At 40.4% G+C, this 21,394-nt stretch overlaps 1 protein-coding gene across 1 annotated transcript; it reads left to right on the forward strand.

Moving 5' to 3' along the window:
• The first annotated feature begins 1,564 nt into the window (after positions 1-1,564).
• On the forward strand, positions 1,565-21,107 carry apbb1ip (amyloid beta (A4) precursor protein-binding, family B, member 1 interacting protein). The gene is made up of 14 exons (XM_026362588.1): positions 1,565-1,737; positions 7,123-7,182; positions 8,274-8,364; positions 9,124-9,419; positions 10,433-10,510; positions 11,982-12,141; positions 15,630-15,751; positions 16,793-16,867; positions 16,968-17,111; positions 17,612-17,722; positions 19,037-19,135; positions 19,234-19,354; positions 19,442-19,503; positions 19,865-21,107. Exons 2-14 carry the CDS (start codon positions 7,123-7,125, stop codon positions 20,543-20,545), a joined length of 2,100 nt encoding a protein of 699 aa, XP_026218373.1. The 5' UTR covers positions 1,565-1,737; the 3' UTR covers positions 20,546-21,107.
• Positions 21,108-21,394: the final 287 nt, after the last annotated feature.

Genomic DNA, 21,394 nt, shown 5'->3' on the forward strand with positions numbered 1-21,394 from the left:
TAATGGCTTAAAAACGTGCCCTCTGTTAACTCAGTCACACCTTACCATCTGGGCTTTTGCGATTCTCAAACCAACAGACTGCTCTTTGTTGAGCAGGGCCGTGTTTGACGTGCACAAAAGTTAATAAACTTACTAAAAACAACAGTCTCCTGCAGTCGCGTGACTCCATGCTGTGATGTATGAGCTGCAACATCTACTGGCAAAAGCCATTACCAGTATTCACTCTGTTGGACCACCCTCAGTGACTGAGTGACTATAAAGACACAACACACCGAAAAATCACCCCTCTCTCTGCTGTCAAGCTGTTAATCAGTGTATTTATTTGAGAAACATTCTCCAAGACACCAGCACGCTCATGTTTAGGAGCTGCTTGAAGCTAATGGGAGGCTGCCTTTGGTGTCCATCTGTTTGTCAACCCCTGAGACATAGAGGAAATGAGGGTGGTTGGCACACATGCCTGTAGCCCGAGTGTTGGTTTAATACATCACAAGTCATGAAAGGCTCTTGGACTCGTTCAAGGTTATTTAGTTTCCCCCTGTGGTGCTGAGCTGCACCCTATGATGACAGGGTTTTGCCACAGAGAGGGTGGTCTGTTCGTTTCCCAGAGGTGCGAGATCTTGAGGGAAAATAGGACACAGAAATCCTAATAATAGCTAAACAAGGCAGATGGAAACTACTATTTTTTCTTGAATGATATGTGTTTTCCTTGCTGATTTTCGACCTTATTTTCCTCAAATTGTATTTGACACATCTTTAAATGAACGGCATGTTTAATCCCATCGAGCTGAGAAGAGATTTTAAAAAGATTTAATATTTTGTTTTTGGGCCTCCCATGTTGACTCAAGGACAAATGCAAATAAATAGAGCTATCTGTGTCTGCATGGTCCGATAAGAGCCAGGGGCTATTCATAGCTTGACAGCTTGGTTCCCCCCTGAAGATAACTGACCTTGTTGCACCACTCCAGTGTCTTACGACACTCCTTCCTGATTTTAAGCAAAGAAAGAAATGTTGAGCGTAAGTGAAAGCAATTTCTGAATGCCTGAGTTGGCTAGAAGAGAGGTGTTTGAACTATTTAAAGGCAAATAAGTCAAAATCATGGATCTGTTCAGGGGTGATTTGAATTTTTTAAAAGAGGTGGTGTTTCACTACATTCTGGTGTTTTTCCGCTGCTGTGACGTGCCACTCGTCTAAAGACCTGCTGTAAATCAGTTTCAGTGAGGTGAATTATTAACCGAGTCCCGTCACATTTCTTATGCTGATTCAGCAGGTTCTCTCGGTCCCACCGAGACACAGCTTTCTTTTTTCTCCACAAACTCCATCATCTGCTCGTGTGGTTGTCAGATAGCACGGCGGTCCTGATTGGAAGTGACGGCCAACTTGAGTTTTCTACTAGTTTGTCCCCATGTACAACATTGAGACACCTTTACTGTGGTTGTAGATAAGCAGCACTTATAAGGCGGGTTTGGCCAATTGCTGCCCAGACAAGACTGTTGTGAAAGTGTTGGGCTCTTGGCAGGAATGCATGACAGGTCTAGACCTGAACTTCCGCATTAAGCAGGAAGAAGTTAACAGTCAGAGAGCCAGATGCAGTCCTCATCAACACACCCAAATCTGCCTGTATATGACTCTTTTTTAGTGTTGAGTTCTATTACACAAGAGATTTTGGAGGAACTAATTCCCATGAAGGTGTTATTTTGAAACTAACTTGAGGAACTAGGATTAAAACCTTTGACAAGGTGAGTTACAATTTTTCTGTTTTGGATGTTATAAGTTCAGTTAACGGTGAACACCCATGGCTGCGTTCCTCCGAGCGTGTGTAACTTTAGTTGTCCTGCGTATGGATCTTTGTGATTGTTAGTCGATGGCACAACCAAACAAGGAAAGCTTTGCTTCAGATTTACTTACAACAACCTGTAAGGACACAGATAGTGTTCACAAAATAGGCTGAAAATCTTGAACATACTGTGAAGTTTTGTGATTTAAAGCCGCCACAAAACAGACTCTGTGTCGTCTTGTCAGATTATAACAACAAAACAGCCATTGTCAACCAAGATATTTATTGGTAACGTGAGATATATCTTAATTAATCTCTTGTACAGTGATGGGAACGTCACTTTGCATATTTTAATATGATGAAAAGGGTGTTAGTTGATATGCTTTCCAAATGGGTGGACCCAGCTCTAATTTCAGACTGTTCCATGTCTCAATAACCACATGAAACTGATAGGGTTTTTGGTGTTTTTTTTATTTATTTTTTTTGAAGCTCCATTTTGTCTATTTGGCTTTAGAAACGAGAGCAAGCCACAGCAATATGAAGTGAATTAGTTGAAACTTTTATTAGTGGATCGATGGCATAAACTGCAACATACTATGTGTATTTTGAAACACAGCTGACTCATATGTTTCAGGGATTTTGTGTTAAATATGTATGTACACCCTGTTACTCAACTACTGTATGACTAGTGTTTTAACCATCCAAGAACACACAGATAAGAGAGAGAGATGTAGTGGTTGGTGTGCCTTTTAGTGCCCTCTTATTTTTGCTGATTGCCTAATTCTGTCTCCTTTAGACTACCGAACATCAAGCTCTGTTGATCCACCTGCGTAAAAGCTAAATATGGATATTTGCTCTGAAGGGGAGCTACTGTGAATTGTAGCGAACACACGTTGTTTAGCTACATCTACCGTACCATGTGTTGTTGTCTGGGGTCCATTTTGTTGCGTGGAGCCCGAGTTATATATATATATATATATATATATATATTTGAGATTATTTAGGGAGAAACCTCGCAGAGAACCGTGCAGAAGGCACTTGCATGCTATATTTTGTTTAAACCAGTACAATGGCATATTCACAATCCATTTGAAGGTTTGGAAAGGTGCCAGATTTCTTGCCCCAGCACTTCCAATAATGTTTATGAATGCTGACAAATCACATATTTTCAGAGCAGTCTCTGGAAAGAAAATAGAAATGATGCAAAGAAGTGATGGTTTTACTGCACCATCACTCAAGATTATGTGAATACGAAAATACACAAATGCGAACTTTGTTGTCCATTACATGTAGTTACTTTAGGGATAATGTCATTATCCTGTTATTCCTTCTCATGTTACGTTGTCATCACTGTAGATACATGTTCTGTTAAAATGGAAAACTGACCTCAGTTTGAAGCACTTTATGCATCAGTAATGCCTTTTTCAAATACTGTTAGTCATGCTGGTCTTGCACTTCCAACTAGAGAGGCTCCTCAGAACTGCTGATTAAATCTTTTGTATTATTTCACAGCAGGACCACAACAACTGTTCTATTTGAGGAATAGCTGGATATTTGAGAAAGCTACAGTCAGTTAACTTAGCTTAGCACAGCACTCTGACTCACTCTGTTCAAAGTTAAAAGAACCTGCTTATCGGTGCTGGTATCCCATTTATTTTTGTCCATTTCTGTCTTTGTTACTTTTGGAAAAATCATGACTGCCTGTTTCCTTTTGTTTTCAGGCCTTGTGCTACTGTATAATGACAGTTTTTAAAATCTGCACTAGTTTGAAGTTAGTTTCTGCTTTTTATTTGCATTGCCACACCAGCAAATGGACTAATGAACAAAAGTAAAGTGTAATATTTATTTAAGTTTTATGTTCCATATGATGGGTGGAGTAAGAGCCATTTGGTTAAGATAGGAATCTATTCATATCACTTGTCTAAAGAAGAAGTGGCTTTAAAAATGAGTCAAACTTTTGCCTTCGCTGGCAAAATCCTATTTACATTTCAACATTTAAACAATTGCATCACTCAACATCTCTCATTTTTCTTTACTACATGAGAGATGTTAGTGCTCCTTTGAAAGGCCTCTATAAGCTGCAACTGCAGCTGTATTGACCAGAGCAAAATTTTCTTTGTATTATTTTACATATGGACATTAAAAGTGGCATCAGGCACTCACATGGTTTACATGTTTTCTATGTTTGTTAGCGAGCATAGAGTTCGCATGGACCAAAATTGTTCTCTGCTGCTTTGTGGTTGTCATAACAATGAAGAAGTGATAACAGAAGAAGAGTGGTTCGACAAATGCAAACAATTAAGGAAGATATTTTAATAATAATAGTGTGTTTTAGCATCTTTAGTCAAGTTTTGTATATTTGTATTTAATCTTTTGTTCAGCCATTATCATACACATAAACAAAAAACTAGGTCGCCTAGGGAAGTGAGGCTCCCAGACCCTGAAATGTAACTGTCAGTGTAGTAGAGCATGGTGTTTGTAAGTGACTGCTCATGACACCATTTCCTATACTATTTCAACATTGCAAGTGGCAGGAAGTTTACCTTTTACCACTTCCTTCTAGGAGCAAACCATTCGTATAAAGGGGCAGAGGCGTAGGCCTGCAATCTGCAACAGTCAGAAAGACCTACATGTGCACGTCACGCGGAAATTATGGCTCGACATTCGAAGAAATTCTGTCCGTGTGGAAAACACTACACGTTTCTATGTACAAGCTGTACAAACTTGTCCATGAAGTCACAATACACATAGCCTCTCATAAGCTTTCAATTTTATATGCACACTGCATCTGTTAGGGGTTGGAACAATATTGATCCATTTCAAACGGGGAACATCATGTCACAGCGATGTATGAACTCTCGCCTGGAACACAATCAATCACACTTGTCTCCTCGGCGGTGTGACCGAGGGTTTGCCTTCGGGTGTCTTTTGATTAAATTCCTGTTATTGTTTTCTCTCTCTCTCTCTCTCTCTCTCTAAAAGTGTGCTAAACAGACCCCAAAGTGTGATGAGTTACATAATATTACCAAACCTAGTGTACCGTAAAAGCAGAGAAGAAGTGAAAATTGAGTTGTGCAAACAGTTCTCTGAGTGAGGTAAGGTGTTGGTAGTTAACAGTACGCTGAAAAGGAGGCCTGGCCGAGCTTTGGTTTAAAAGCGTGTAGCCACTGTGAAGTCTGTTATACATGTGCTGATGTTAGTAACCAATAGCTTGTAGCTTATTACCATAACTGTAACCACACCAAAGACCCCTTACCTAACCCCTGGTATTTCACATTTCTACTTTGCATAAATAAAAGCACGTTACATCTCGTATATGTAAGCAGGCCAGTCATTTTTATATCTCAAGGGGGGGCCTGCTTGTTCTATTCATATTATCTTTCAAACCTATAAAGAGGCTTGCCCATCTTTGTGCCTCATCATGTGCAGGCTGTATGAAATGTTGATTGCCAAGCCTCAGCCATGCTAGTGGCTCAGGAGCTGTACCCGCACTTCAGGCAAACAGCTGTTCTCAGTTAAACGGTACAGTCAGCACACTAACATGCTCACAGTGACAGTGCTGCTGACATGTTGATGTTCAGCAGGCTTTGTTTACCATTATCACTTTGACTGAGGGTGCTGGCAGCTAACATTTGCTGCACGCAAAGCCACGCTAGTTTTTGGTCATAAACCAAAAGCGGTGATATTGTAAATGTCGTACCGAGTTACACCGCGGTACATCCATTTTTACACGGCTGCCGAATCCACCTAAGGTCCCCTGACGAAAAGTCAGGGGACCACAGGCACGAGGATCCACATGCCTGTAGAGGTTCTGTTTTTTATGTCAGTCCATCCATTTGTGTTACTTTTCACTCAGGACTGACTAACAGACCTGTGACAATGCATTCATAACACTCTTAAGATGTCAACACCACGGGGGTGTATTGATGATCATGTGATTTCTGCATTAGTCATCAAGTGTTAAATGTGACAAATGTATGTCTCAATCCACGAATATATTTTTACGACTAAATAGTAAGCCAGTGAAATTCATTAACAAACACAGAACTACTGAAAAAAGGAAGGACTTTAATCTTTTCCAGTGAGCGGCCTGTAGAACCATTAGTCAGGGTAGTTACAGCAGTTAGAGCAGCCATACTTCCTGTTCAGATCACTACACATGTACCTACTCGGTCACAGTGGCTACACAGGAGGTAGATCAGTGCAGAGCTTGCACAGCAGCACACACATACACTGCAGCATTACTGTCTTGGCTGAAGTTAATACCCTATCTCTGCACCGGTGTGACTGAATGACACCGAAATCCAGTTTCTGAGTACAACTGTTACTACCCTCCCTGTTAAGAAAACAGGAACTCTGTTTTGACTGCACATTTTCGTCCATCATAACGTTGGCGTTGAGAAATGAGACTTCAAATAATACAAGAGAAGTTCATTGTATATAATTTCAGATGGAAATCCCAAGTGAATCGGGGGGGCAACACAGCTACTACAGTCAGGCCTTGGGCTGTTTTGTTCTTTAAACTGTAATAATGACCCTTGATGATGCTGACGTTTTACTCCATACATCAGGGTTAAACTGTATAAATCTGTCACAGTCGGGTGTATGTGTCAGCCTGAGACTTGATCAGCAATTTCTAGCTCAGTGTGAAAGCTTGCATACTATGAACAGTCAATGGTTTAATTTTCCTTCTCAGCATTTTTGAGGAATCAATGTTTGTAGTATTGAAGTATTTAATTTTAGTTTTTTTCCCGGCAATACAGTGTTTGAAATGAATTGGTATAGTCGTAGAGTATATAGCGATCAAAACATACTGTATATTGCAATCATATAAGGTGAATTCTTTATTTCAACACATATTCTGCAATAGTTGGCTGAGCCATGGGCTAGAATAAACTGGAGTTTGTGTGAGATAGTTCAGTGCCGGTGTAGCATTAAAAGTTCTAGTTCACTATGTGCAAGACAAGACAAGTCCCAGAGAAAAAAAGAATACCTGGAAGACATGCACGCATACTTTTCTTTCTCAGGAAGAGCTGGAGATGTTTTGCAAGATAGCATAGCCTCAAGGTACATATTACAACTGTACATACTGCACAGTACTGTAGTAGTACTGTGGGTTTCCACAGACTGTGCAAAGTGGTTGTGTATTTAGAAGTTCACCAAATGGATTGACCTCTTTTTACAAACATTCCTTCACGGTTATTTGTCATGACAACCATCCTGAATCAGTGAAAATATGTGCAGCCTGTTGCACCAGTCGGTGAAACTCACTGGTGCACACGATGCTCCAACAGTTCTCATTATGTGGGCAAATATTTCAAAAACTGATTTTGTTTTCTTTCACCAGATGGAAGACATCGACGCCATGTTCTCTGACCTGCTGGGGGAGATGGACCTCCTCACTCAGGTAAGCTCAGTCAGTTGCCATGACAACTGTAAGATGTAGGGTTTGAATAGTAATACAGCTTTATTCCAGCAGCACAATATTAGATTTGTAAATAAATAAATAAAAAAACGTGAAATTTGTACCCTGCTGCTGTTTTTTTCAAGACAAACAATAAAAACCCGAAATATGATCATGTTTTTATTGTCAAATTATTATTACTATTATTAGATTAATAAATTGTATGCAGGAATAGAATAAATAATTCAATTGTTTCTATCTACAGTATTTCTTTATTAATTCTTGTAAGTAATTATATTTAATATAATAAATACATTATTATTTCGTGTTATTCATTTCATATTATTGTTAGTAGTAATTTGTGTTAAAGGAAACATATATTTAAAAAATAAATAAATTGTATGATTATTGAATTCACAAAAGCCTAGACTATTATGCACAATATTGAAGATTTACTTTTTGGTTTCACCTCACAGACCTTATTTGTAGTAAGTGGGTCTAGATACACCCCATTATTGTTTAAAATGTAAACATATTCATGTACCATATAGAAAAATCTAAACATCAGTCACATTTCAGGTAACACGTCCACAACAGTTTCTGCAGCGTATTCATTAGTATTGAGTGTTAGCATTGCTTTTAATAGACTTGTCTTCTGCAGAGACAGGTGACAAAATCACTAAAGTGCTCCATCGATCACTGAAACACTCTCAACTGTCTGAACAACATACACAGCAGGGGGGAACTCTACTTGTGGTCATCGAACAACCATAAATTACACTGTCCTTCAGAGGGGAGGTCAAATGTCAAACTCATGAACAAGCTAGAGATTACACATTGGTTTTGTTAGTGAAAAGCCTGATGATCACTTTGATGTTGTTTTTTTTTTAAAAAACATTCATTTTTTGGTCCAATGTTACACGGTTGTTAGCTGTAAAACCTAAGAACAGATGTAAAGTTACATGTGTTCTTGAGCAATGTGTTTGAGAGCAGTTTCTGTTCAGCAACTCCCAATGTGTTGTGGAGAAACTCACAGAAGCTCTGGGGGTCCAGTGGCTGTATAAACACACCACCTTGTCCATTTTTCCCTGCAGAGTCTTGGACAGGAAACAGTACCTCCTGCCGCACCGCTCCCCACCACCAAGAACGAAATCAACTTCTCCATCGGCTTCAATGACCTGAAAGGTGACCTAACATTTTGTCTGTCATGTGTGAAGAAATACTACAAAGGTCAAAGGGTCTTTTGCAAAATAACTTGCAACAACACAGCAGTTGTGCAAGGACAGAATATATTGCATGTTTAATCAGTTCTTTAAAATAATAATATAAGCTTTTTCAGATGGGTGGGAGTAATGTACAGGCTATGTTGCATTTAGAATTTAAGTAGTAGTCGTGAACGTGGCATTAACAAGTAATGTTTACCAATCAGTGACCATTATCGGCTGTTATCAGGAATGTAAGGGGGATAGGGAAGGGGACAGCTGAGCTACACAAAAGCCATTATTGTTGAGATGTGAAGCATTTTTAGCAGGTATTTATTGGGAATTAATACCAGTTAAGTACGCATGCAAACAAACCAATACTTAAAAGACATAATAGAACATATGAAAACATGCTTCAAAAGGTCAGAATAACTGTCTAGCCCCTGTCCATCCCACAGTACAGCCCGTCTTTATCATGCTTTTATTCCCTTAAGGAAGGATGAATAAATACCCATTTTTTTTATTGCATTGCTTGCTGAATAAAAACAAAAAAAGGAACTTGCACATTAAAGTTCTTAATGTTTAGGGGAAAATGACAAGTCATTTTAAAATGGGAACTAAAGCCTCCTCTATGTGAATGTAATTTTAGTGTGCGTTTATTTAAGACCAAGGGGTCATACTTTAAAAATAATAGTTGTGATACTGTGGTTTTCTCACACCATGATTCTGCTTCTAACACTAGAGTCCCTCCATGAACTGGAGGACAATGACTTGGATGCACTCATGGCCGATTTGGTGGCCGACCTCAACGCGACCGAAGAGAAAATTGCGGCAGAGATAAAAAGTCTGGAGGTGCCATCGCCACCACCGCCAGATGTGCCCCTCCCACCCAAGGCGGCCTCGAGCACTCAGCCCATCACTTCTCAAGCTACAGCAAAATCGCCATCATGCAGCACAAGCAGCAACGTTATCACCCCCTCCTACTCAGACACCTCCCCTTTACCACCTCCGCTTTCTCAGGCGTCAAAGCCTTCAAAGGTGTGTCCGCTTGTGTACAGTTTGTCAGCAAGAACAAGATAAAAATAACATCTCTGAAATTGCCTTTTAACCTTTCTACAATGGAGAACTGGCCCAAAATGTGAGAAGTGAGAGTTTCAATCCAGGCTTGTCAGAGGCTTTATTTTGGTTAGTATGGTTTCAATGAAAAAAGAAAAATGGATCTAAAGAATATCTATGTGTATCAATGTCACAGTTTTATTGGTGGTGTCTCTCAGTGTCTCCACGAATAAGTGACTTCTAAGCCGTTCGTGACAAGACAGTATTACAACAAAAACATCACCAGTTCCCAGCATATACATTTCTGAAGAGATCCTTTTGTCTTTGTGGAACTGGGAAGATGTGATGAGTGGTATTGCTCTTAATAACAGTTGGACAGTGAGATCATTGCAAAGCTGTTCCTGGACTGAGGCATCTGTTACAGTTACCGAGACTTGTGAGGCAGCCGAGAGTCTGTCTGGAACAGATCAAACACATTCAGCAACGAGGCAGGAAAGAGTAACAGGATCAATACAGAAGGCTGCATGTAGGGGAGGTAAGACGGGGTAGTGGTGGTGAGGTTGGGGGGAGCGTGAAGCCAGTAAGGACATTATTACTTTACCAGGGCTTCTTACCTCATTCTTCAGACGTAAAAGCACCAGCTGTGCTGAGGCAGAGAATGCGTCAGTGTTGGGTAGAGGTGTACAACTTCATCAAAGCCACGCTGTGGGCTGGTTCTTGTGTAATAACACACCTGAGTTTTCTGCCAAGTAAAACAGCATCCGTCCCTGCTAATTGAGACTCGTATGAGATGAATGGACAATTCCGCACCCACGACAGGTTCAAGATCTGGCAACAAAATTACAACAAAGCACTAACTCCTACGAACGGCCGCAGGAATGAACTTACCAGATTTGCACCTTTTGCCTCATTTACCTGCTTATTTGTTGAACTGTTGAACTGTTTTTCTGCCTAACTTAACTCTGTCTTCACATATCATGATTTGTCCTCTATAGGAGGACATTGAGGCACAGATGAAAGCAGACAAAATCAAGCTTGCCCTTGAGAAGCTAAAGGAAGCTAAAGTGAAAAAGGTAAGACAGTCAAATATTGCTCCTCTGATCTGAGTAAAATATAAAGACACTGTGGGTTACAGCTATCTGGGCATTGCTTTAAAAGACTGTAATGCAACTCTAACGTTCAAACACTGTAGGACTCTATTTCCCCTTCTTGAAAGCGGCATCAATCACAGTAATGGATGGCTACTTTTATGCAGCCAACATCCTGAAGGACAGCACGGTTTCCTGTTTGGGTGATATGCGGACACATTGTCATCTTCAAAGCAGCACACAAAAGTGCAGACGTGTGGTCAATCATGCAAAGCAACACACAAGAGCCGCAAGTGTACACAAATCAACCTAGTTTGCCTGTAGTTATGTGACTAATCACGATTGTTCCACACCTCTGCTCGTGGCAGTACGTGTTATGTACTCCCCGTTAAGATAGAAATTAGAAGTTCTGAGAAGTTATCTAAAATCTATAAGCATTTTTTTTTTTTTTGCAAATGGCCATATGTGTGTGGCTGCTGAGGAAACACAGACCACTGGTGACTTTCACATAGAACATCTGCATCTGTGTTGAAGAGCAAGGTGCACTCTGAGTGGTTTCAGCTAAATGTTTTGTGGTTGGAGGCTCTTGGTTTTCAGCTGAAACCACTTCTGTTGCAGGCTGTGCATATTAAGAAGACACCTTCTATGTGGCAATACTACATGAGGAGAAATATCTTGATATTTTGTAGCATTACGTTCAATCGCACACCTAAAGCAATATTTCTATTTATTTTTTCCAAGGAAAGTTGAGACGAGTACCATGTGATCTAATGCTCTAAATCCTCTTGCGATAACATCTCTGAAGCCCACATTTTTATGACACAAGGCAAGCGGACCCTAGCTCTGTGAAACTCCTCAGCTTCCCAAAGCTGGATTTGTTTCCAGATGAGAGGAAGTACGAGCCTGTGAAGGAAAGCGCTGCTCTGTCCAAGGGAAAAAATGAATCTTAGCCAATTTTGGGTGAAGGGGACACAAAAAGGGGAAAAATACAACAGCGATGAAATTTTAAATGGCAAAACATTCAATAGGATAGGGACGCAATTTTATGCTCAAATGTTGCTTGTAAAGCTACCACTAGGAAACAGAAATAACTTTTATTGCCTACAATTAAAGTGGCAAATAAACAAGCTGGATGCGCATAAACGGATGTGTAGCTCACTTCAAATCCAGCTGTCTAAAACATGTCAGCAAGTAAGCTTAGTTCAGCACTTTAACTGAGCTTCTGACTTGAAATATAGGGGAAAGACTTACCCTAGCTCTGCCTTAAACAAAAACTCAGTAATTACCACAATATACATGTTTGTACAATTTTTTAAAAAGCCAGAGAGTCATGTTTAATATATACTGCTGATAAGTTTGGGATCACACTCTCTGGCAACACCGTCAAGCTACTCCTCTGAACAAATGTTCTCACTAAATATCGCCCAAGTAAAACAAAGTCCCATTTTTCGGACAGTTGGTGGTGAAGGTGCTGATGAATGACGGGAGCTCCAAAACCCTGATGGTCGACGAGAGGCAGAACGTGAGGGAAGTTCTCGACAACCTGTTCGAAAAGACTCACTGTGACTGCAATGTGAACTGGAGCCTGTGTGAGACCAACCCCGAGCTGCAGCTTGGTGAGTTTCAGTATAGTTTAACATGTACAATAATATCCAGAGGTCACTGCAGGAAACCTGGGAGGTACCCGCGCTCGTTTATCTGCTGACCAGGATTATGAGCAAAAATGAATCTATCGACAATCACCATATTTTTCAATGAGCTCCCACCAGTTGACGTAGCAACCGTACTGGTTCAATCTGTGGACAGTTTATGAAAGATTGGCTGTTTTAAACACTTACTGACAGGTTACGTGCTTTCAGGGGGAAATAAAAGAAAAGTGATGCATTTTACATTCCTAGTACAAGTTATTAAAGCAATAAATTTACTTAAAACTAACATTTCAGTGACAGGAAATAAAGGGGGGGGGGGGGGAGTGTATTACTGGTGATTTCTAGGTAATGCAAGATCACCACAGCAATAGTTCACATAAAGCAGCAAATAAATCACCAGAACCAGAAAAACACAGCAGTGGAAGATTTAACAACATAAGCCTTCAGTGTGTTTTTATACGAATTATCAACTAAACACACGCTCACATACACACAGAATGTACACAGTGGGATATTTCATTGTGGCCCAGATGATGGACTGTGTTTTTATTGGCGTGAACGCAGCCACAGTGCAGCACGCTCACAATGAAACACTGAGTTTACTCCCATCCATCGTCCTGTCTTTGCCGTAGTCCTCTCTCTCCACAATACAGTGTAGACAGGTGGGTTTAATTTGCTGTATCGGACACTGTCAGTCATCCTGCCTGCCACGAGGAAATACGAGCCTTGTGATCTCAATCCTCAGTCTGAGACGTCCTTTACTGCAGCAGCTCACATTTGCCGCCGTCAGATTCCTCCGGACACTCATTACATCTGTTTTCTCTGTTTTCTAGCAACTTCATCCGATTGTCGTGGAGATATTTCCTATTATTACAGAACCGGCCTTATATGTCATGAATGAAGAGTCGTTTTACCCCACCGTGAAGCTGTTTAATGAAATACTGGTGGTAAAGTCATTAACATTCATGAGCAATAAAACCTAAGTCAATATTATTTCGCTTGAACAGTATAATCATGTAATTTTAAACCGTGATGCACTCATTTATAGGATAAGACTGGAATTATTCGACTTTTTATTTTTTACTTATTTTCAATAAACTCCCTGCTGTGTCTGTAAGCTCAGGGCCCCCACAAACAGATTTAAACTTTTAAGAACTGGTTATGTTTTGATGGCTGTGTAGTTACTGTAACAGAAGAGCACTTTAGCTTTTAGCAAACACTGATAAAACAGAGGTAAATAGTACATTTGTTGAGGACTATATTCAGCAGTGGAATGATAGAAAATTGGTATGTCAGTATTTACAAGAGCTGAATAGAGTGGGATTAACTTTATACAAACTGCAGTGCCCATGTTCATGATAATGTGGGACAATGTCACCCTGCACAATTATTAGTGTCAACGACACAGAGCCACAGGTCACTAGTGAGTAGGATCAATTGATTCAAGGTTTTGGTCTGTTCATAAAAAAGAAAATATGTCTGCTTCAGATATTTTGAGAAAAGGAAATTCACTAGAATCTCACCAGTAAAAGCATTTGTCATACTGTATATGACACAGGGCTCATCTCCACCTGATACAGCTGCTTCTTATTTAAATGAATACAATAAATTATTACGTCTCTGTCTGTAGTCTTTACAGTTCCTTTTTAATGAAAATCTTTTTTCACAGGCCAATAACAAAACAACCAAAAAATTATAATATTTTACTTTCAATCTTTCAACTATTAACGGTTCAAGCCTTGGAGTAGAAAAAGTGCATTCATTCAAGCTCAGTTTGCTACACTCTGATTTACTCTGATGCTCGTTGGTTCAAGCAAGATACCTGACATCGCTTCTTAGATGTCTGGAGTTAGGCTCTGAGCTGAGGAGATCCTCAAGATGGAGTGAAGGTGTTCATCAGTGAGACGACTCCTGAGTGGTGCTTTGTTCATCTTCATCAACAAAACATTCTGGCATTTGTAGTATTAGCGGTGTGTGCACTGTATACTGGGGTGAGGGGCCAGCTCTAATACACTTGATATGATCTCGCGGATTTGGGCCGCGGGCCTAAATTTCACACCTCTGGCAAAGATGATTAATCTGTGCTGCCAGTACCACAAATAAAAGAGGAAATGTTCTTTTGCATTGGTCAACCTTGCTTATTTTTAACCAAATGACAAACCATGGTAAAATTGTCTGTCTGACACACTGATGCTGACACGTAGCTGCATGTCATTCATGCTGCTCGGCTGCCTGAGCAGCATGACAATTCGACGATAGAAACTGTTTGACTGGCCTTTAATCTTTATCAGCAAACAGTCATGGCTAGTCATGTCCAATAAACACCCACAGGCCTTAACATCAGTACCATCATCATCGAACAGGCCTTTGCTGTTACATTAGCCCACGTACTCACCATGCACCGTGGGGCTGATGCAGTTCAAATGGATTCTTACTTCTAACTCCAGCAGCAAGATCACACCATCCATTTAATGATTGTAATAGCCAAACTCCAGACTGGAACCCTGGCAGCAATTTAGTTAATGTCTACCTTTGCCTCAGCTAGCAACCTGTAATTGGGGAGTATGGCTAAACTACAGTCAAATGCCCGGTAAAGATGGAGATCTATGGTGAGTGTATGGGTGGGCAGAGTGGAGGAGGCGATGGAAAGTGCTCTGAATGTGTTTTTGAGGCTTAGTGCCATTTAATGTGCTGCTGCTAAATGGAGGTGGTTGTGTTTTGTCAAGCTTTTCTTTAATTCAGCCCATTTTGGATTAGACAATCGCACAGCTGCGAAACTCACTGTGAACAAAGACTTCGTGACAGAGTGAACTATTGTACGTATGGTGAAGCATTTGTTTTGGCACCTTGTATGATCAAAGTTAAAACAGAGAAGGCATGAAGAATACAAAGTGAGATTAACAAAAGTAGAATCTGGTTTGAATAATCGCGACCTCTGTATTTTTAATGAAAAGAGCAGCAATATTCACTGACCACTTTATTAGGTCCTCCCAATCTAATGCAGTCCAATAGAGCAGCTCTGCCATGAATTCTACTTTTCCAAGGTTATAGTCTCTATAGTTTCAGTCAAAACTGTCTGACTGTGATAATTCAACTATATACTACATATTTCCGCCATAATCTCTATTTATTTGTATTCAATGTGTGAATAAAAGTGTGAATGCAGACCACATGTAAAAGTATTTTCTCCTACCTACACAACCAGCTGTGAAATGCACAAAAGTGAACAAATAGAAACACATATTAGATTTGACATAAGCATTCAAACAGGTCTAATTCTATAATTAAAAACTACTAAATCATTTTTCACCATGGCTGTTTTTTAAATCTAAACATGTGCCAGTAAAGAATGTGAAAGCTGCTTTAATTATTTAAATGTCTAAGTAATAACAGCTTTAAGTGAAACAATACCAAATATTTATTACTAATAAATAAGTTTGATTTTCCTTTGGCAGAACGAGCATTTGAAGACCACGAGAACCTCGTGGACCCACTCTCAGCATGGACAAGGGACAGCGAGAATAAAGTCCTTTTTCAAGAGCGGGAAGAGAAATACGAGGTTTTCAAAAACCCACAGGTCAGTGCCTCCATGGTACACGCGTTTATAAAGCAACGCACACTAGCTTCGGCTCTCTAAATATTATAGTGAGTGATCAGAGGTGAGGTGTGTGTGATATCTCAAAAGTCCAGCACTGATTAGTTCATTGTTCTTGGCTTTGGCTTGTGCAGATCTATCTCCACTTTGTTTCAGCTCAGTGCCATCTGGCTATTTTCACTGCTCAACTGTCTGAATTATGAGATGTGTTTCCTCCGCGCAGGATGACCTCTTACATTTATGTCCTCACTGTAATATATCAGACAAAACAGCTTCAGGCAAAAGACAGCAAGATCTTGGCATGTTTGTTGATATAATGGGAACCCTTTATAATCTCGGAGTATTTAATGAATTCGGTCTGTTGGCAGAGACAAATAGCCGGCTTGGAAAACTGGTGAGATATTCTCATATTTAATGTACTCCATCACATCTTCCATGTCCCCCAACAAAAGACAGAGCTTTCTTATACAGTATGCCTGGTTTAATTTATAGTTTTAACTTTTGACAAGACCTACTAAAATAGAGTCCCCCCCCCACCCATTGGGCCCAGACTGTGTCATGAAATCAAACTATCTCAGCCCACATGTAGGTCACCACACCAAAATCATGGAATTATACATATTTGAGGAAAGAGACGTTTATTGGGCAAAGCAATGCTACAGCAACACTTTGAGTTAAATGCTAAGTGGGATATGTTGGCACATTCAAATCACGATGTCAACATGCTGATGTTAAGCAGGTATAATGTTCACTGTGTTTTACTACTTTAGTTTTGTTTGCCAGACCACTAAGCACAGCTGAAGCTTGTGGGAATAAGGTTTCACAATAGGGCATTTTATCAAAAATCTAAATAATGCAGGGCAGTGTTTTAAGGAAAGTCAGGGGATTATCAAAATGATCCAAATTTATTATGAGGAGCATAAGAATGTGTGCACTAAATGTCATGCTAAACCTTCCAGTAGTTGTGTCAATCTTACTGTAATTAATTACATTAATGTACTTTCTTTTCTTTTATTCCTGCAGAACTTCTATCTATGGAAGAAGGATAAAAGATCTCTTAAAGACATGAAAGAAAAAGACAAGGAGCTGTTAATACAGGTGAATAAACTCATACATACACACACAAGCACAGCAGTGAGTAAAGTTTGTGGTGGTGCCCCTCTCAGTGACCCCTCTTTCCCCATCTTCACTTCTGCAGGAGAACTTCTGCGGGACTTCCATCATTGTGCCTGATCTGGAGGGGGTGCTGCACCTCAAAGAAGACGGCAAGAAGTCTTGGAAGCAACGGCTTTTCCAGCTGAGAGCCTCGGGAATTTATTATGTGCCCAAAGGGAAAACCAAGGTCAGGAGTCAAAAGAGGGGACGTCATTTATATCAGACTAGAAAATAAACAGACACACGGGCGCGCACAGTGGCTAAAAGACACACAGTCATACTGTACATTCAGTTGGAACAAGCTGAAGAAGATATTTTTGCTAACTCAAGTGAAACTTTAATGAAATGTAAGGACACAGCTTTTTTCCTTTTTCACTGGGACTACAAAGTCCTAGTGTGTGGAGTTTCTGCTTTATCAACCCCACTCTTGTTTCATCCACTCCTGAATACAACCAGAGCTTTTACTCCCTGCTGGATACCTACTATAAATTCACTTACTGTATATCTTAGATCTTTTGGCAGCTCCTGCTCCCAAACATACTGTTCATACGGTGCGCTGTAGCCTAATATTGCACTTGTAGTGTAGATTATCTTCTCAGGCAGAGGGAAGAAAAAACACAAACAAACAAACAAACAAAAAACACAAAGGATCAACTTGTAACATGACCCTGTTTCATTTCTTTTCAGTCTTCCCGTGACCTCATGTGCTTTGTCCAATTCGACAACGTAAATGTTTACTATGGCAAAGACTTTAAGAACCGATACAAGGCCCCGACTGACTTCTGCTTAGTTCTGAAGGTACGTTTTAAACATGTCCTTTTATGAATCTCATTTGCCTCAAAGATGCACGTTCATTCAGGGAGAGAAGTTGCAACTTCCCCTTAACTAATGTTGAAAAAAGAAAAAACGAGTTTACAGGACAGTTTCACTGATCCATACTCTCAGACCTAACAGAAAACAGTGAACTGCATGCTGCAAAATACACAGTATTAATGCAGAGCTGAATGTTGCAAAGTGGTTTCTGTGGGTATAGTCAGCAACACGGCTGCTTGCTTACTGGAAGTGTGAAATGCAATAAATAGTTTAGATTGAAGAAGTGAAATGAGATGGTTTGTCCACTTTTCTAAAGGTGGTGTTGGAAAAAATGGAACTTTTTATAGCACCTCTAAATATTTCTTGATATAAAAAAAATGCTAGATGAGCACAATGTACGTCATTTACACATACATTCAAACTACATGATGGGAGGTACCTACAGTACTCATTTAAGAGAAATGCTGACTGCTGTAAAAAGCAAGAGTTAGTGGTCAAGTCTTAAAGGGATGTGAAAGTCCTCTTTCTTTCTTTCTTTTCCTCTATCTTGTCTGGAAAACACTAGAATCAGCAGATGCAGTACCATAGGGCTACATGATGAGGATCAAAGTGAAAAGAGCTCATACAGGCACAGAAAGTCTTCAAGGTTTGAGTGGAAGGAGGGAGAATACAGTGTTGTGGTCCCATGTGGTCTCACGTGTCCCTGTTGTTGCTTGGACATCTACAGATAGTCGTGGTGACATGCTGGTGTGATGGAGAGATGGTGTTAATTTAAGCAGTTTTGAGCTGTAAGGGCGTTCAATTAGAGTGCGTCTTCGTAAATTGGTGCGGCCGTGTTTATCGGACGCCAAAAACTGGAACAATTCAAGGACAAGAGTGAAACAACACGCTTTCGTCATTAAGCTGCTTTAGAGGAGCTGTGTGAAGTGATATCTAATACACTTCTCATTATGTGCAACTGATATTATGACATAAGGGGAATTTAAATCCTCTTCAGGGGACTCTACAGTAAGCATTGCTCAACAAAGATTTTGTAAGACTGGGCAAATCTTAAATGAGAAGAGTAAAACACCTTTTGGTACACACACAAGACATTTCTTACTTTGTGTTCACACATGCTGGAATGACTTAATCCAAATTACAGGAAATGAAAATATTAACTCAGTGTTGCTGGTGTTGATCATTAGACAATGTGATTTTAGACTCACTCTGCCCCCTTGTGGTGCCCAGTGAATACACAATTCACAAAACACAATCCTAATCATGTTTAGTTTTATTTATGCGGATTTGTCTCTTCAGCATCCTCAGATTCAGAAAGAGTCGCAGTACATCAAGTACCTGTGCTGTGATGATGCTTGGACCATGAATCTTTGGGTCACTGGAATACGGATTGCAAAGGTAAATTTGACCGACTCTGGTTTTAATAAGAAAAAAGTGTCTCCACCAAAACAGAAAAAAAAAGGTAACTCTCTGTCGTGTGTCTCTCGCACTTCTAGTATGGTGCAGCGTTGTATTCAAATTTTAAAACAGCAGAGAAGGCAGCCGTCAGCTCTGTGTGGTCAAACCGCAGCACTTCATCAAGCTCCAACTTGTCTACACCCTCACCCACCATCAAAGGTAGCACAACATGGAAGATGCACTTTATTCTATTAGTACGGCCCTTTACTTGTATCTATGTTCACCATGGTGTTTGTTTTCTTCTAGCCAAATCAGAGAGCCAGGCAAACGGGCATGCAGCCAAGCCCCAAACAGGGTTTCCGTCTAAGGTAAGAAATTCTTCATGCAGCTAATTCTGTATCACTAGTTTATGTTAAGAGTCCCCTAAAGTTCTTCCTTCTAGGAAACATCCTAGGAAATTACAGAGCCATAAAATAAAGTGCTTTAGCAAATTCTAACATTTGAGAAGTTAGAATTAATGTTTGGCATTTTTTTTTTACTTGATTTCTAACTTAAAATTGAGTTCCAGTGATTTATTGATGCATTTTGATGAAGTTGAGGGATTCTGTTCTGTTAGTACTTTGTATGAGTCGAGCTTAAGAATGTAGGATCCTACATTTCCCATGATGCCAGCAGTGTATTCTCAGGGTCACCAGACATGATGTTTCATGTTATTTTCTCTCTCCTCAGGACTTTGGAAATGTCCCACCTCCACCGCCAAATGATATCCTTCCCCCACCCCCTCCACCCCTACTGTCTACTGAGATTCTCCCCCCACCTCCTCCAGACCCAGTCCTCCCTCCTCCACCACCTCCTTTAGCTGCCAAGAATTCCCCAAAATCTGCTGCCTCCAAGCGACACCTGCCAGCCAACGTCCCTCACAATCCACCTGCCATGGACAATCTCCCTCCTCCACCACCGCCCCCACCCATGGACGATATCATAGAGCCACCACCAGACTTCCTTCCACCCCCTCCCCTAGCCGCAGGCTTCGGTTCACTGCCACCTCCGCCAATAAACTCTTTCCCACCGCCACCTCCTGCTGCTGGTTTTAGGGGTATGGATCAGTCTTTGCCTCCTCCACCACCAGATCCACAGTTTGCACCACCTCCTCCACCTCAGCCAATATTTACAGGTTCTGGAGCACCCCCTCCACCTCCGCCACCACCTCCTCCACCTGCTGGTGCTTCTGCTGCTGCAACCCCAAGGGCAGCATTACGCCCCACTGGATCAGTGAAAAAGATGCCCCCTGCTCCGCCAAAGAGGACAACACCGCAGCAAGGAGGAGGAGGAGGAGGAGGAGGAGGAGGAGGAGACTTCATGTCAGAACTGATGCTAGCCATGCAGAAGAAGCGTAGTGGTGATCATTAACTTAAGCAAAGAATTTGTGGAGTATAAATACAGTTTGCTATTTGTGTGTCAGCACAAATAGAACCTAATCAGCCCGTTGTAGATTTCAGCAACCAGCTACTCTTTACATCCATATTGAAGACACTGAAGATCAATACGGACCACATTTCATGAAGTCAATGATATACATATTCTTCTAGCCAGGATCCATTGTCTAATCCACTTGTCCCAGACATAAGCATCCATGGATCATGGAAAAAAGGTTCTTAGGACCAAACATTTTGTAGTTTTTAAAAAATTTTACACTGGTGACTGCATCATGAAAACATGACGTAATAACTAGTTTAACAAACATGAGATAATTGTTTTATGAATAACAATGTAATGCTGTTGTCATACTTCAAAGAGATAGTTTTTATAAAAGTGTACATATTGTCATGTGTTTTCATAGAGGGAGGGCTGTAAATACTATTAAACATATTGCAAGTTACTTGAGAACAGACAGTGTACCCAGTTAGGTTTCAAATTACTGTTTAAGTACTGTTATCTTAATAAAACCTTAAATAAATATTTCTCAAAAGTCCTTGTGGCATAAAAAATGCATGAACATGTCTTCTGTCGTTGAACCAGTGGGTCCTTCTCTTATCAGTGAGTACCACCTGATCAAACACATGATATTTCATATAGTGTACCACCTCTCTTACAGTTCAAAGTACAGTATATCACAGTAACTCTTAGAGCATGTTGTAAAGTACTAACGCAGTGGACCTGCTGCGATCTGTACCTCCTCACTTCACTCGGGTAAAATGTTGCATTGTATATAAAACTAAATCTTAAAAAAACCAACAGGGCAGCCTCTAGAACAACATC

The sequence above is a fragment of the Anabas testudineus genome, chromosome 2, assembly GCF_900324465.2.
Source record: "Anabas testudineus chromosome 2, fAnaTes1.2, whole genome shotgun sequence".
NCBI classification, from domain to species: Eukaryota; Metazoa; Chordata; class Actinopteri; order Anabantiformes; family Anabantidae; genus Anabas; species Anabas testudineus.

What these genes read in the sequence shown, in the direction of transcription:
- apbb1ip (XM_026362588.1), top strand. Translation starts at nt 7,123, where the DNA reads ATGGAAGACATCGACGCCATGTTCTCTGACCTGCTGGGGGAGATGGAC. An exon ending in CAACCCCGAGCTGCAGCTTG is followed by an intron (nt 12,142 to 15,629) that starts GTGAGTTTCAGT and finishes TTCCTTTGGCAG; the next exon opens with AACGAGCATTTGAAGACCAC. An exon ending in CTGGAATACGGATTGCAAAG is followed by an intron (nt 19,136 to 19,233) that starts GTAAATTTGACC and finishes TCGCACTTCTAG; the next exon opens with TATGGTGCAGCGTTGTATTC.